The 17,071-nt window shown below is 38.2% G+C and overlaps 2 protein-coding genes and 1 long non-coding RNA gene across 5 annotated transcripts in view; 2 read left to right on the top strand and 1 right to left on the bottom strand.

Moving 5' to 3' along the window:
• LOC127002169 (septin-1-like) overlaps positions 1-7,231 on the top strand; it is a 46,234-nt gene extending 39,003 nt beyond the window's left edge. Inside the window, exons 9-12 of the mRNA XM_050867852.1 lie at positions 388-474; positions 1,210-1,370; positions 2,195-2,368; positions 2,619-7,231. Coding sequence (XP_050723809.1) covers positions 388-474; positions 1,210-1,370; positions 2,195-2,368; positions 2,619-2,748 — 552 coding nt within the window. The 3' untranslated portion in view covers positions 2,749-7,231. The remainder of the gene's footprint in view (positions 1-387; positions 475-1,209; positions 1,371-2,194; positions 2,369-2,618) is intronic.
• On the top strand, positions 2,619-15,408 carry LOC127002170 (presenilins-associated rhomboid-like protein, mitochondrial). 3 transcript variants are annotated; one of them, XM_050867856.1, is made up of 2 exons: positions 2,619-2,744; positions 13,464-15,408. In XM_050867856.1, exon 2 carries the CDS (start codon positions 13,478-13,480, stop codon positions 14,552-14,554), a length of 1,077 nt encoding a protein of 358 aa, XP_050723813.1. In that variant the 5' UTR covers positions 2,619-2,744; positions 13,464-13,477; the 3' UTR covers positions 14,555-15,408. The 3 variants fall into 3 exon arrangements, with proteins under 3 accessions (XP_050723813.1, XP_050723811.1, XP_050723810.1); XM_050867854.1 differs by lacking the exon at positions 2,619-2,744 and adding an exon at positions 12,578-12,777; XM_050867853.1 differs by lacking the exon at positions 2,619-2,744 and adding an exon at positions 12,579-12,793.
• Positions 7,566-11,481, bottom strand: LOC127002174 (uncharacterized). The gene is made up of 4 exons (XR_007755839.1): positions 10,819-11,481; positions 10,097-10,393; positions 8,413-8,523; positions 7,566-8,216 (listed from the first exon to the last, which is right to left on the bottom strand). It is a non-coding gene; the product is annotated as an uncharacterized LOC127002174 (long non-coding RNA).
• Positions 15,409-17,071: the final 1,663 nt, after the last annotated feature.

The following is a 17,071-nucleotide window of genomic DNA, read 5'->3' as shown; positions in this document are numbered from 1 at the left end:
TTTGACCAATCAGAAGGTCAAAAAGGCAGCGGCAGCGAAACACTGCGAGCAGCGAAAAATAGCTGCAGATAGCACAGGCAGCGGCAGCGAAAAACAGCCTAATGCAGATAGCACAGGCAGCGGCAGCGAAAAACAGAAGCAGCGTTCCGCTGCCTAGTGCGGACGTAGCCTAAGATCTAGACCAAGCGGCTTCCTTTATTGTGTGTGTGTGTGAGAGAGAGAGAGAGAGAGAGAGAGAGAGAGAGAGAGAGAGAGAGCTGCCCCATAACATTACTTTCTAATCATACTTCAGTGACCACTCGTTTATTTATGGTTAGAACTTGCTGCAGACTGTAAGGATATTCAAGCTGATACGAGGATTATTAAAATCAAGGCAATCTTTCACAGGTCTTGGATGAAATTGAAGAAAACGGGATTCACATCTATCCTCTACCTGACTGTGACACGGACGAGGAAGAAGATTACAAGGAGCAGGTGAGCACGCTTACCACCAGTGGGTAGAAATAACTTTTTTTTTTCACTAGAGGAAGCAGATCAAGAGCAGAAACTAATAAGCCTGCTAGACGCTGCTCCTGTAAAGAAAATTGAATGAGGCCCAAAAGAGCGTCAATTTCGGATGGAGAAGTGTCTAAGTGATATCGTTCATTTACATTAGTCACTGGGTTTGGTGAACATGGTCTTGTCCTTTGCATATAAATCGCAACAGGTTAACATCATAAATAAGCCCAACAGATGCTGCCCCTGTAAAGAAAATAGGTCAAAAGAGGAGGTCAGTATCGGATGGAGTTGCGGTGTATCGCTAATTCACATCAATCATGTTTTGTATATCGTCATGTCCTCTGCTTATTCATTACAACAGGTCAACTGCATCCTTCTTTGCTGATTTCCAAGTTACTATACTGAAGTGCATATTACATACCAAGAAAGTTGTAGACATGGAATTTATAGAAGAAAGTATATTTGATGAGTTTTTATAATGATAGGGAAATAATTATAGCTCTTTGACGTTACGAAAGGCAACAGAAAAGTGAAGAAAAAGTCTGTTTCCGTATTGATATCCCTCTTTAGTTATTCTTGTGCTGAAATGCATTGAATGTTAAGTGTTCCCCTATATGTTTGATTAAGATTTTACTCACTTTGCAGTCAGAATTATTTTATTTTTGTTTTATACAGCAACAACAGAGTAACCGTCCTCCACATGCATTATAGGTGCGGCAGTTGAAGGAAGCTGTGCCATTCGCAGTCGTCGGCTCAACAACAGTTTTAGACGTAGGTGGCAAGAAGGTGCGCGGTCGACAGTATCCCTGGGGGGTCATTGAAGTTGAAAATCCAAGCCATTGTGATTTTATTAAGCTGCGATGCCTTCTTGGGTAAGTCATCATTGTCACCATCATCTTTGTTAGCCTCTCCAAGACCCATCTGCTCTTCTCTGATAGTATATTCCAGTAAAGTTTCTGATCCCATTTCTTCTTGTTATAAGCTTGTTCTGCTTTTCATCCTTGGCCCACCATTCCATCAGTCTAACTATGCATCTTTAGAAGTTCTATTCACTCTACGGCATATCCATATACATGACAGTGAGCCCATGAGGTTAGAGTTTTAGGTTCATGAATTTAAACATTACATTAAAACTCAAAATGATCATATGTAGACACCTTTTAAGTTTGCTCATATCAATCTAAATAAAAGTAGTTTTAGTTCAGGTGTTGATTGGTTTGATATTCCTCAGTAAAGAATTGATTATATTGAACTGTTAAACCAATATGCATCAACCACCAATAGTTCTTGACTGGCCTGGACATGAAACATCAGCTGTTCCTCTGGTTAGAGTCACCTTACCTCCTCTGAGTCTGGCTTGAGGTTAACCCGTCCGCTGCAATTGCCACAGATTTGGCTTTCACTGGTAGCCTGGTAATATGTACTCCCAGGTCTTTCTCTGCCTCTGTTGTGGATAGTGGAGTGTTTCCCATGTGATATTGGTATGCTGGATATCCCCTCCCAAGGTGCCTGACTTTACATTTAACTTCATGAATTGAATTGTAGCAGCCACTTTTTGATTGATTCCTGTAGCTAGGTGATGTCTTCTAGTGGGAAATCTGCAGTCAAGGGGTTAAGTAAGATTCTGAGTCTTGTAGCTTATGCTGATCAGTCATATTTTTCTATTTTAACACAGACATTTACATTTTCTCTTCAGTACCCACATGCAAGACCTTACCGAGGTGACCCAGGACGTTCACTATGAGAATTACCGATCGGAGAGGCTGGCCAAGGGAGGGGGAGCTCCCATCTCCACCAGCACCACCAACACAGTGGCAGCCAACAATAATGCACAACCAAATGGAAATGCTCTGTCATCCAGTAAGCTCATGTAAGTACTGTTGCTATATTTTTTTATGCTCTGTATTACCTCCAACATCAGCTGTACAAAAAACTGGGCAGTACAAAAATGTTGGTCATCTAATAGTTAAATTTGCACATTCTTCATCCCTTCAACTGTTTCTGCTCCATTCCTTCTAGTTTCCCCAGCATGGTTCACAGGTTCCTGATCAAGCAAAATGCTGCACATTGTTGTGAAAATATGGTCCATTAAAATGTTTAAATTATTAATATAATTTCAGAAACTCGTCATCATCAATTGGGCCAGAGAAGGATCGCATGGCCATTGAACTGGAGGAGAAGGAAGCCCAGATCAGAAAGATGCAAGAAATGATGGCCAGAATGCAGGCTCAGCTTCAAGACAAGAAGTAAGCCATCGTCTTGTTAACATAGACAATTAAAAGTACAATGAAGTACTTAGCATAATGCATAGATATGAAGGAAAATGACAAGTACTTAGTCTAAAACATACATTTAAGAACTAGTTCTCAGACCTCTTGTATTTTTAGCATCAAAAGAAAAAGTAGGACTTAGTCAATTAAGCAGAAAAAGTGCTGTGTCAGTTGTGGAATAAAGATGGAATGCTCATAAGGAATAATGATAAGGAAATTAAAATAGATAGAATAAAAAATAATTTAATATTGCATTTACTCTTTCTGTACACTTCCAAAGTATTATTAAGATAACGGTTAAACATGATGGCCACTTCTTAGAAAAATTATGTGTTAACTACGGAAAAAAGAATGATATATGCGTATAATTTCAGGGACATTACAGAAAGTATCAATATCTTATAATTTTTATCAGTAATAGTAACAGTAGTAGTAGTCTTGGTCACAGTCTTTTTGTAGTAGTTTTGTATCATGTCTTTCTCCTCCCTGCATATGAGTTGGTGTTCAAGTAAAAAGATATCACCAGTTTTCCTTTCTATTTATGTAAGTTTTTCACCAAAAATTATTGTAAGCAACATGTTTAGGGTGTATGTGAACCCCAAGAAGTATGAAATAATGTTTGTGCTCAAAGTAAGAATGGTTGGCCAGTGAAATGTCTATACCATGAACTTACTGTTTGTTCATATACTGTCATTGAGACCCAAACATCGCCTATACAGTATAACAACAAAATACCACTCTATTAGGACCTTTTTTGTATATATCCAATGAATATATGAAAAATTTTGAAGGATGTGGTCGCAGGCCTTCACCTTCCCACCTGTGTCATCCACTTTCAATGACTAGGCAGGAAATTCAAAGAGGTTCATGTGAAGTTGTTGTTTTGGGGTTCATTTATTTTCCTCTTTTGCCTCATTCTTGGATGTCATAGGCAGAAAAATATAATTGTAAAAAAAAAACGAATACTAGTTGTCTGCTACTACTACTACTACTACTACTACTACTACTGCCACTACTTACTAATTGCTGCTGCTATTACTGCTAATTTGAATCCTACTGCTATGGCTTGTGTGATTTCTGCTGATACTACTAAAACCACTACCATTACTACTGTTACTGTCACTCAGCATGTAAAACATGGGATAGGCTGGAGTCCTATCTCTTTTTGCCATGCCTTGAGCCATCACAGCCTTTGCTAAATCCTGTACCTAACCAGGCCTGTACGCTGGGTGCAATTTCTTTATCCTGTACTGACGGGCCTCGTCACTGGGTGATGGATTCTGCCAAAATATATCGGTTGTCTCCAGCATTTAGCACATTCTACTCTAGCACTTAAAATTGAGTGGCATTTCCTTATAAATCCCTCTTTAAAAATATTCACTTCAGTGACCAGTACTTCAGACTTTACTAAAGATGAAACACCTAAAATTCACCCTGCCTCTAATAAATAAATTAAATAAATAACTTCTCTTTTTCTTTAATGCTCTTCCACCAAAGATGAATCATTAAATGCTATATTGGCACCTCATCGATAATGATTCATGACTATGAAGGTTATTTTTCTTGAATGGCAGTTTTCAACTTTTAATAACTGAATGATATGCAGCAACATTATAAATAGTTTACAAAGTCTATGAGAAAAGAATTAGATGTGTAAAAACACCAAACATATTTTTGGAAAGTGAGTGGTAGACATGGAACAAGAGTCTTGTCAGGGACGTGGGAGTGATGGGAGGAGGCTTGAGCACAGTTATGGTGAAGGTGAGGTCACAGGCATTAGATGATGGCAGGATGGAGTTGTGACTTATGATACAAAGCTCTTGTGGGGAGGCAGGCAAGTTGAGCTTTGGGAGAATAATACATCTTTATTTTATATTCAATTTGTTTTTGTTAATAGCTAAAAGGTATACAGGTTTTAGCAACTTTTGATGATACATTTTTACTACTGTGCAGAAAATATCAAACTGTACCATTGTATAGGTAGTCTTGTCTTCACATTCAAATTTCTTTTTTGCAGTTCACAGCATCCTTTTGTGATATTTGTGGATGTGGGTGCAGGGGGAGTCATAGGTTTTTATTGAATTATTCCTTATTTGCCATGGGGATCAGGAATACTTCTCTTTTCTGCTTCTTTCCTGGATGTCGCCCCTCCAGCATGGAAAATATTGCCATCATTAATCAGGAGTGTATGTAGTGAGCTCTAATCTGTGAGCAGCAGCAGGAGATCTAAGAGGGGGCCAAAGATTGTTTTGCATCTTCATCACTTTACCTTTGTGTTATCTTTTGCTGTCTCAACAATGGCATCAGTTTGTATTAGACTGTGGTTGAAAATTCTCATCAGCCATCTGTTTTGTGTTTACTTAGGAATTACTACACTTCCTTAATTCACAGATTTAATTTATTCCAAAACAGTGAAGATGAATTATCAAGTATTTTAGAAATTCATCAATCCAATCTCTTAAAGTTTGCAGAAAGTGCATGTAGTAACAACAGCATATCTATTTAAAAGTTTTCAAATAATGCTGATACACACATACACACACGTTACCAAGTATTTTATCATTGTCCAAAACATACATGATTCTTTACACTAAACTGTACATAGTCTTCCACATTTTGCACGTTAGATTTGGTGGACTGCCCCTCAGCCAGACTGAAGCACAGGTCCCTCTGAAAACTTGTGATTTGTAGTTGATTACCACTGCCAGGACTGCCTACTAACTGCTCTCTTTTTCTTGCTTTTCTTTCTTGCATGTGTTTGTTTTCAAGTCTTTCTTCATCTTAATCATAGCAGAGATTTACATTTTGGAAAATCAAAACTTCAAATATTATCCCTTACATGTAGAAACCAACACATATTTGGGAGGAGGGCGGAGGAAGTCAGATCTTATTTGTTACTGTATTGAAAACTGAGGTTCTCCTGGTCAGTGATAGAACATTTTTTATCATTTTGAGTTTTATTAATTTGAAGATAGGCAAGAATTAGTAATATTAGCATGATATTTTTGTTGTTGTCTGAATAGAAAAAGACCTACTAATTTTGTTATTCATCACTTAGACAGGTACTAATGGAGGCATTCAAATATTGTGTGATGCAGGAGGAGGAGGTGGTGCTCGGCCTGATGGTACAGTGTGTTACATAGGGATTATTATTATCTCGTAAATTATTCAGCAGATGGCTAAGAAAATATGAATACCACAGCTTTTCTCAGGAACAGAAGTAACCGTGTATTGAAAGTTACCCATTGAATCTAGGGGCCGGGTAGTGTTGGTTTGTTACGCGATACTTTACGGGGTGGTTGAGGGAGTGGTGCAGAGTGTTAAGGGTGGATGAAAGGGTGTAGAGTTTGAAGGAGAACAGGCATTCCATAACATATGAATGGCCCCCAGCATGTGTCATCTCATTTACCTCACAAGATATTCGATGGTATTTTATCGTTCACTACGTCACACACAAGATACACATACAGTTTCGGCCGTAATGTATAAGAGTTTGTTCATTTCAGCTCTTCTGTCTTCATCTACCTTCCTCTAGATTGTCAAATAGATCAGGTAACCTCGCACAGTTTGTATGTAGGGCTGTATCACGAGTCCAATCTGAGAAGTTTTGGGTCCCTACAGAGTTTGGCGAAGGGGCCATGTTACAAGTTGCATGCAAGAAGTTCCGGGTCCCTACAGAGCACCGTTGGCAGACTGTCTTACACAGGCTCTTGTATTTGCTGATTTCCAAGCCCCAAAACAGTCTCCTCCACCCTGATAACTAGATTCATTTATAGTTATCATTGGAATGGTTAGTTGTTGGTGTTTTTTTTGCAATAGTCATGAGTCAGAAACTGGTAAATACGATGTTCTGAGTTTGGGATGAATAACTCTGTAGGGAATCGAAACTTCTCGGATTCTACTTGTAATACTGGAACACACACACACACACTCATCGCTCTGTTGTGTAATTGAAGAGTATCTTGCCATGCTAAATCAGTATGTGTAAGCTAAGTGTGCCTTAAAGATAAGAATAGTGTAGTGTTCGTTGATATTAAGGAATTTACATCCTGCTAAAATATTTTTGGGGATATTAATTACTGATTTGGTAGCTGTTCAGTGAATGTTTTTGTAGAAGTAGTTTGTCTATTATATTGTTTTTTATTGTTATTTATTATATCCCAAAATTATTGTCTAGTCTTCTCCCCTCAGAGGCTTATTAGGTAATCTAGCCCAGAGAATGTTTGAAGGTTTTGACTGTTTTCCTCTGCATGGATCAGTTTTTATTAGGGAAACAAACATTGCTTTGATGATGGAATACAATATCATTACATTCCTTTTTCTTACCATTTTATATTCTTAATTTTAGTTACCAGTTCAGTGAAACTTTCCTGTACTTTTTAATATTTCTTGTTTTCAGTCTGTGCCATTAAGATTAAGCTTTCAGAAGAAATCATGATGTATGCAATAAAGTCACTCTGCATTGCACTGTTTCTTAACCCATTATGATGTAATATTACTGCCAGCATCTTTACTTTCCTCTTATCTCGCTCTCCTGAACCCGTTCTCCACAATTGGCACAGATTTGGCTTTCACTTGTAGCCTGGTAACAAGTACTCCCAGGTCTTTCTCTGCCTCTGTGGTGGATAGTGGAGTTATTCCCATGTGGTATTAATATGCTGGATATCCCCTCCCAAGGTGCAGAACTTTACATTTTTCTTCATTGAATTGTAACATCCACTTTTTGTTCCATTCCTGTGGTTTGGTGATGTCTTCTTGTTGGAAATCCACAGTCAAGGGGTTAATCATTCTTGTGAACACTGTAGTTCTATTTTAATTCATGTTATCTACTCTGCCACTTGCCTGAAACAGCTTCCTGAAGGGGCTAACCATTATAAAAGTTTTTCTTTGTGTTGTTTAAAGGTTCCATTGTCCTACAGTTCACTGTTTTTTTCGTAGTATTTTTTACTGTCAGTTCCTATTTTTTTCTTGTCCCAAATTACATGCACATTTATTTGAAAGCTGAATATCAGTCAGTGTGGCACTTTACTTCCTCTGGAGTTCGGAGGCTAAACTGTAGTGCCAACAAGATATACATGGAAAAGGATTCTCCTTGAAGAAAACAAGAGAAACAGGAGCCCAATGAAGTCTAGCCTACTGAACCAATAGAGCTGTGTGCATCCACTGAAGATAACATTTAGAGTTTGACCAAATTAACATTATTCAGATATTCAGATTCCTTAATGTAGTCAACTAAATCAAGAAATATCCTGTGTTTGTATATACAGCTATCATTCACTTTTGTAATATCTGAGTGCATCTAGGTCCTGGATAAATGGGGGTCCTGTGTTGAGGCGGTTCGTGCAGACATGTTCGAGGGTCTGCGCTGTGTGTGATAGGGAGTGGAGGGTCCACACCGAAGGCGGCACACCACATACGCCACAATGAGCACCAGCATGCTACACGTTCCTAAAACCATCAAGAAGGTTGCATTTAGCATATGGCGGAATTTCTGACTGTAATGAATATCGGTGAATAGAGAGGGAGGGAGGGAGATTGAACTATTTTTCACAAAGGTTAAAGTCACAGTTTGCAAATTCACTTTTCACAAAATGGCTGAGTCAGACAGTGTATATCTATGGTAACAAGCTTTTTTAGTACATACCACTAATGACACCTATAAGTATTTTGTTCCTTGCTCTCTCAGCCTCCGCCTCAACCTCTTCCACGGCCGTCAGCCATTCCTTCCACTGTTCCTCGCCGGCACTAAAGTTACCTGGGGAAAGTTATCAGTAGTGAGGAGGGTTTGTGTGTGTAAGGAATGATTAGTCTTGTTATATGATTATCAATATTACGTCTATATTACCAGACGAGAGAGAAGTCTTTGCTTTGAAATGGGGCTGTAGTCTATTCTGCTCAAGCTGAGAATGCATTGGGAAAAAACCTTGCCTTCTACACTCCTACCTGACTCTACCTGAAGCCAGATTTTGCTCCACCCCAATCAGATCACCTGTCAACCATTACCAGCACCAGAGCAGCCATGCCCTTCCTGTCACCTATGGAAAGGAGCTATATTCCTCACGTGTTCTCACATTAGGTGGAATAGACTATTATATAAGTGTACAAAGCCTTTAGTCACAAGTTTAGTGTATCAAAATATATCTTGTTCCTGCTTTTGAATATGACCAATCCAAATTTTGAGAGCAAATCAGTGTATCAAAGCATATCGTCAGTGAATCCTTGTACAGTGTTAAGTGTTAAGAAATAGCAGACAGTTATGTAAAGGAGAGCTGTAAGATGGGGAAGTCTTATGTACTTGGAGAATAATATTAGGATAACAACTTTCATGACCAGGCCTCTCCATATAAGAAGTTACACCAAAATACAGAAGAAAACAGACCACATAAAGACTTTGTTGATTTGTTTTTAGCAGACAGAGAACAGGATGTATGAATTAGTACTCGGATAGATGGACATATGGATTATCAGGCCGGGATTCAAATCAAGTCCAGTACGTTTGTTTATTTAAATGAGCATACAACTAATGACTATGTAAAATCCTGGGAGTAAACAGGATGCCTTAACGAGATAGATAAGACAGATGGACATACTACAGTGTTAGAATGTGATAAGCTCGCTGAAGTTTTCCCATTATACCACAGACCCTGAATAATATACCTACAGTGTTTTATAGTTCAACAATTGAGGCATCCAGTGGAGGAGTGTCAGGGACAGACATTTCTTTTTTATTTGCACTCATCCTAGAAAGAACATGACGTAAGTTGTAAGGGAATAGCAACCTCGTATTTCGTGTACTGAGTCACTTTTCCCTTCCAACTCATATCATGTTCCTGGGATGTGCACTTGGCCTTTCCCATTGCAACTAGAAAAAAAGAGTGTGTCTGTAAGGGAAAAGCAACCTTGTATTTCGTGTACTGAGAGTCACTTTTCCCTTCCAACTTATATCATGTTCCTGGGATGTGCACTCTGCCTTTCCCATTGCAAACTAGAAAAAGTGTCCACCCACTGCCTCAATTTAAAGAAGAAACTTTGATGCACCGAAACACTGGGAATCAACAGACCTGAGTATTTGTTTGGCCGACGGATGTAGATAATGAGACAGGAAACGTATCCTGTTGTTTACTATCAAGCACCATTTCCTCAGTGTCATCACGTTGCCCTTAGTCATGTCTTGAGTGTCTTCGTTTTCTTGTATGATTAAATGTGTATAGTCACCCTGCGCTAAACTGACCCACCCAAAACCCCGCCCCCTCTTCCATAGTTAAGGGAGATGATTGATTAGATGAAAAGAGGTTTGAGTGGTGAGTTTACAAAGTCTGGAAGTTCACCTTGGCATGAGATGAAGCCGTACCCAGACCGAAGTGTCATCTGCTCATCATTTCTGAAGTTACAAATCCTGTTGCGTTGATTTTCGAGGAGGAAGGTTATGTCATTCCCATTGGTTTGGGGTTGTACAGAGTAGAGCTTATTGAGCTGCAGCTTGCATCGTGGTGAGGACTTAGACCAAAGGCGTATTGCAGTCTTATTACTGGTCCCACTCACTCCAAGGAGAAAGCTGGACCTGGCTCCAAGGCGATGAATGTCAACGCCCGACTCTCTCTCCAGAGTTTCATTTGATTGGCAGCCTGAGCAAAGAACAAAATATGTATTAAAGCAATGGCAAACAATAAAGAAGATATTTATTTGTGTGTGCAGCGGCAATGCTAATAAGGAGATTTATCGTAGCCTCCGTTTAGCATGTATTGTTATTTTCCTCTTAGCACTGGGCCCCTCTTGTACCAATGAAGCCTTTCCCTCTATAAGCCTCCCCTGCAAATTGCTAATGAAAAAGGTAAAATGTACAAATAATAATCCATGAGTCCATACTTTTTTTACAGTAAAGGAAGCAGCTCAAATGCCACTAATCTCTGCTCCAACTAGACAAGAGTGGGTTAATTTCTTATGGATCCTCATTGTGGGTACATGTTCCCGCCAACATCAAAAGCCGTATTGAGCTGTATTTGCCTTATCAGAGAAAGGAATACACGATTGTGGGATGTACGTTACTCACCATAGATGTGAAAGCTTTTTTGCAGGGGTCGTAAGTCAGTTGCACATACCACCTTTACTACCATGCCCACCACCACCACCAAAAGCACTTGGTTGATTCTGTGCAGCCACATGTAGAATTAAGTGATGATACCACTACACCGCTCAAAGATGTACTTCAAACATTTGATTGGAAGTTGATGCTGACGTATAAGTGTCATTGATTTATGTCACTCGTTTATTATTTCTTTTCGTTTCAAATTTACGTTCACTTCAGTGGAATCAACGACAAATTAAGTTTTTCTCATTTTCCTGCCACTGTGTCTTTTCTTTCTTCATTTATCTCTGTGTAAGCTTATCTGTCCTTCTGCACCTTGATGTGTTATATCTTTCACAGCTTTCCATCTGGTTATAAAAACTGACACCAGGAGCAAGGACTCTAAAGGCTCTAAGCTCTTTGGGATACTACGAAGCAGCGGTACGGCATGCTGAGTCTCTTACTGCCCCTGATAAAGTGTCCAATGGAGAACTGACAACAATGTGCAAAGGAAATGGAAGGAGATAAGGGTGGAAAGTCCTGCATCGCTGCTTATTGTTTGGTTATACGTGAAGTTATAATCTTGAGCTGTATTTTAACTCCCTTGCAGAATGTCATTTCAGAACTTATACCAACCTGAAGAGAGAGAGAGAGAGAGAGAGAGAGAGAGAGAGAGAGAGATACAGAGAGATAGATACAATCGATAAATAAAAAGATTGATCATTTTGTGCTCCCTCTCCCTCTCACTACACATTCACCCTTGACCTTTTTTTTACAGTAAAGGAAGCAGCTCAAGGGCAAATTCAAAGCCCCAAATATGCTCGCTAACCGCAGCTCCTGTAAGAGCAAATAGAACCCCCCCAGAAGAGAGGGTCAAGTTTTGGATACCGTTTTGAGAATTTTGGATATTGTTTGCATACCATTCGAATACAGTTATGAGATGTTCAAGGGTAAAAACTGTAAATAAATGCTGCTCCTGTGAAAGTAAATGGAACTGAGTGGCCAGAAGAAAAAAGGTCATTTTGGAACACAGGTGAAACTAAAACTGCACAAAATAAAAATATATATATAAATTGGTGGTTAGATAAGGTTTTTTTATGAATAGTAGTGGTTAGACAAGGCATGTATTAATAGTTGTATAATCACACTCTATCCTGCCTGGGGGTTGGGATGGCATGTTCCTCCCTTCTCCCTTGTTGTTTACCTGCAACAATAAACTATCAATCAATCAATCAATCAAGGGGTGTTTGCTTGATTACCATAGACAAATTAATATATATATAGATAATACAAAGATAAATTATAGGTAGATACATTAATTGACATGGATGAATAGATTGATAAGAAGGCTACATTGATTGATTGATAGATAAACTGATTGGTAAGCATACCGTGCTTATATAGATTAGTCATGAGAGAGAGGCAAGTGGACATATATCCTTTATTTTCAAACCAAAACATACGGATTGAGTGAAGAGAGAGAGAGAGAGAGAGAGAGAGAGAAAAAAAATCGAATGATAAAAAAAGATATATAGAAAAAAAAATAGATGGCGATAGACAAATAGGTCCTTATTCACGTCAAGAAGTTTGTAATCGACCAACATAGAAAAAGACAAAAATAAACGACTTTTTTTTATATAAATCATATAGACTGGTGATGCTTACTTAATAGTTCCTCCCTTCTCCCTTGTTGTTTACCTGCAACAATAAATTATCAATCAAGCATCATCAGTTTGGTGTCCCGTTGTAAACACAGAATGTAAACAAATGGCCAACGACACCGTCTCAAGCAAGAAGTGGTATCATGGATTACATCATAGTCAGGAAAGATAGATAGTGTAAGGCCATTGGAAAGCAAACTGTGTGAATAACCAAAAGAAAGAATTAAGAAGAGGAGGACCTACGAAGCGATACAGGCCAAAAGAAGAGGAACTACAGACGAAGGTTCAGCATATGTAAAGTAGGAAATATTGAATATCATCCATTATCTTCGAGGAAAGGCGCTTCATGTTCATTAAAAGATAATCACCTAGATAGACGCCTTGAGATAACTGTACATGTGTATATGTATATGGTATTCTGAGAAGGTGGACTTAAACTACACAGTTACTGATGAAAGATCTTGTGGGGCCAGTGGGAAAACAGAGCTTTCTTTTGCAATGGGACCGACTTACCTTCCATTAAATATATGGCCCAAATGTTTGCCAATGGCTCATATATGTCTTGACAGTTGTTAAGAAATCAACCCTATTATAACCATTCCATTTCATTCACAAGCAGTGGTGGAAACATAGTAGGGCAGCATAGAAGAAAAATGGAAATATTAATTTATGTGGACTGTAGGAGAGAGAGAGAGAGAGAGAGAGAGAGAGAGAGAGAGAAAAAAAATATATATATATATATATATATATATATATATATATATATATATAAATATATATATATATATATATATATATATATATATATATATATATATATATATATATATATATATATATATATAAAGTATGAGTTATTAAAACTGCCTCAGTAGTAGAGCACTCAGAGGGCTGAACATTCAGGAAAAAAAAAATTATTGATAAAATAAAGTGTGTAACATCACTATTTTAATTCTCATCTCTTTGCAGGTTGTTTTAGAGTCATGACAGTTCTTTCAACTTTGGCGAGGGGGCTGCAGCATGGAGGCCGGCGGCTGCTGCTGGGAGAGCAGCACATTGTGTCCGGACCCCCAGGAAGACTACCTTGGCGTGGGCTACGGCAGCCTCGCAGACACAAAAGGGATGGTGGAATGAATCTTGCTCCTCAGTCATTTATGGAAGCTCCCAATGAGAACAATATGGGATCTGGGTTACTTAAGAGTTTTTTGTTTACCGGCACCTTCTGTGGAGCAACATTTGTAGGGGCCACAATATGGCAGTATGAATCAGTGAGGCATGCCCTACAGCAGAGCTCCTGGAAAACCTGGACTAAAAACGGTTGGGATAATCTACAGGGTTGGCAGCATAAAGAAGGAGAATTTCGTAAGGCAATAAATACATGGTGGAATAACCTTAATGAGGGCCAAAGGGTGTTTTGGCCTATATGTCTTGTCAATGCCATTGTGTTTGCTTGTTGGCACCACCCAGCCTTGCAGTCCACCATGTTCCGTTACTTTTGTTCCAATCCAGCTGCCCGTGCTGTGTGCTGGCCCATGTTTCTTTCTACTTTCAGTCACTTTGCACTTATTCATTTTGGTTTAAACATGTATGTGTTGCACAGCTTCAGTTCAGCTGTAGGTCAGTCTCTGGGCAAAGAACAGTTCTTGGCCATGTATCTGAGTGGGGGAGTTGTGTCGTCTTTGGCCAGCCATGCCTTTAAGGTGGCCCTGCGCTGCCCAGGTCCTTCGTTAGGTGCTTCTGGAGCTATAATGGCATTGCTGGGCTACTTTTGTACTCAGTATCCAAATGCACAGCTAAGTATTGTCTTCATTCCAGGCTTTAACTTCTCGGCAGACTATGCAATAAAGGGTATCATGTGTTTGGATGCAGTCGGGATGGCCATGGGCTGGCGCATGTTTGATCATGCTGCTCACCTGGGTGGAGCTTTATTTGGACTCTTATATGCTCACTTTGGTGCAAAATATATCTGGCCCAAAACTGAGCCCCTTATGAAAAAGTGGCATGAACTAAGAACGGAAGTTAGTGAAAGAATAGGAGACAGTAAACGAGGAGATAAATAGTAGGCAGTGGACATTGAGTTCTATTCTACCTCTCCATACACTTACAATAGTCAGAAATGAGTGACTTCTTCATGATTTTGATAATGTGGAAAAAAGAATAAATGATTGTAAAAATCAAACAAATAAGCAGTTACTGTATAAAGATGATGTGTCACCCTTACCTGTTTGTCATAAGTGATTCTAAAATGACAGTTTCAGCAGTGGGAGCTCTCACAAGACTAATTCAGTGATCACATTTCAGAAAGGTTATATTGTTGTAACAGGTTAATATTGTTTATATGTACATATGTATATATTTTATACACAAGTTTATCCTTCATTGTAACGGACACCCCATTTCCTGCATAATGAAAGCAGATATTTATGATTTTTAATAGAAAAAAAATATGAAAAGTTATCATCAGTTACAGAGTACTTAAAGGATACCAGATCTTAAGGAATGATGGCTGTGATGAAGTATGACTGAATAAGCTCATATTATACTCTGAAAACTTCTCAAATTTATCATCATGGTTAACAGTAATTATTGCTCCCCTACCCAAGTTGATTTTAATGACTCTAGCTCTGTGTTCTTTTAAAAGCTTTTGTTGTTTTGATCATAACTGTACGAGAATTTATTTTAAATTTAGCAGGACCATGCGAGCAAGGCTGTCTTATTTCTTGATAAATATATTCATAATACGTTCTGTCAATTTAATGTAACCAAACACTGCCAGAATTTGAACAGGTATATCTGCTTTAGTCTTTTTGTTTTTTTTACTTAGCATTAGTTGTTAGGAATTGTTTGGGTTATTCTGATGGTGCTGAAAATAGAGAGTTAGATGATAATAAAACATTTATTGTAAGTAAAACAACTGCAGTTATCTCACTCAGTATTCCCAAGATTGACATGAATGAAGCAAATGGTAGAAAAATATTAGTGGCTATAAATGGTGGAGAGAGAGAGAGAGAGAGAGAGAGAGAGAGAGAGAGAGAGGTACTATACTCTATTGTTAAAATCTATACCTTTTGATTATTATTTTCTGTTGCAACAAAAGGCAAAAAAAAACAAAAAAAAAAACATGGCCAAGGAAAAACTAGTTGAATAATCAGGAAAATATTTCAAAGAGAAGGAAGATAATGGAGAAGACATTGAAGAAAGAAAGTAACAAAGAACAGTTCACATTAAATTAATCCAGGAACATGAAAAGGAAGTTGAATACCCAGGAATAATAATAAAAAAAAAACGATACTCCGATACTAACAAATGGCCGATATTTTGCTGACACCAATACCGATACTAACAAATGGCCGATATTTTGCTGACACCAATACCGATACTAACAAATGGCCGATATTTTGCTGACACCAATACCGATACTAACAAATGGCCGATATTTTGCTGATACCGATACTCCGAAACTTACAAACGCCCGATATTTTGCTAATAACGATACTCCGATACTTACAAATTGCTGATACCGATACTCCGATACAAATGGCTGATATTTTGTTGATACCGATACTCCGATACAAATGGCTGATATTTTGTTGATACCGATACTCCGATACAAATGGCTGATATTTTGTTGATACCGATACTCCGATACAAATGGCTGATATTTTGTTGATACCGATACTTCCAAGTGGCTGATATTTTGCCGATACTGATACTCTGATACTTACAAATGGCCGATATTTTGCGGATACCGATACTCCGATACTTACAAGTGGCTGATATTTTGCCGATACCGATACTCCGATGCTTACAAATGGCCGATATTTTGCCGGTACCGATACTCCGATACTGACAAATGGTCGATATTTTACTGATATATCGATACTCCGATATTATAACCGATCTTTAGCTGACACCGCAGTACTCCGACGCTGACAATTAAATGGCCGATATTTTGCCGATACCGATACTCCGATATATTAACCGATCTTTTGCTGATACCGATATATGCTAACAAATGGCCGATATTTTGCCGACACCGATATTCCGATATTAATTCTAATAACCGATATTTTGCTCATACCGATACTCCGATATTAACAAATGGCCGATATTTTGACATTACCGATAGGCTACTTTTTTATTTCATATCTAAGATTATGAAATATATAGGTACAAGTAGCTGTATTTTAAAATTAGAAATAACTATAAAATTTGGATGGTCATGAACTCTGATAGTAAAAATAAGAAAAAGGAAAGTCTATCATGGATTCGAAATTGTCTTGAATCACATAATAAAGCCAGAAAAATATATCTGAGTATCGGTCATAATTTCACTTTGCCGATACCGATATAATATACTAAGAAAACTGAAGAAAGGCTGGAATAGAATATATAGACTGGAATATAAAAAAGGAACTGGAATATAGAATAAAGACTGGAACAGAATAGACACTGGAATAGAATAAAGACTGGAATAGAATAGACACTGGAATAGAATAAAGACTGGAATAGAATATAGATCGAGACGAGAAGGAAGAAAGACTGAAATAGAATAAAGACTGGAATAGAATATACAG

Source organism: Eriocheir sinensis, chromosome 22, assembly GCF_024679095.1.
Source record: "Eriocheir sinensis breed Jianghai 21 chromosome 22, ASM2467909v1, whole genome shotgun sequence".
Classification (NCBI taxonomy): Eukaryota; Metazoa; Arthropoda; class Malacostraca; order Decapoda; family Varunidae; genus Eriocheir; species Eriocheir sinensis.
Note: the sequence above shows the minus strand (reverse complement) of the source record. Positions and strands in the feature narration are given on the sequence as shown.

Excerpts from the sequence above, each read along its gene's own strand:
- LOC127002170 (XM_050867856.1), top strand. The coding sequence starts at position 13,478 with ATGACAGTTCTTTCAACTTTGGCGAGGGGGCTGCAGCATGGAGGCCGG.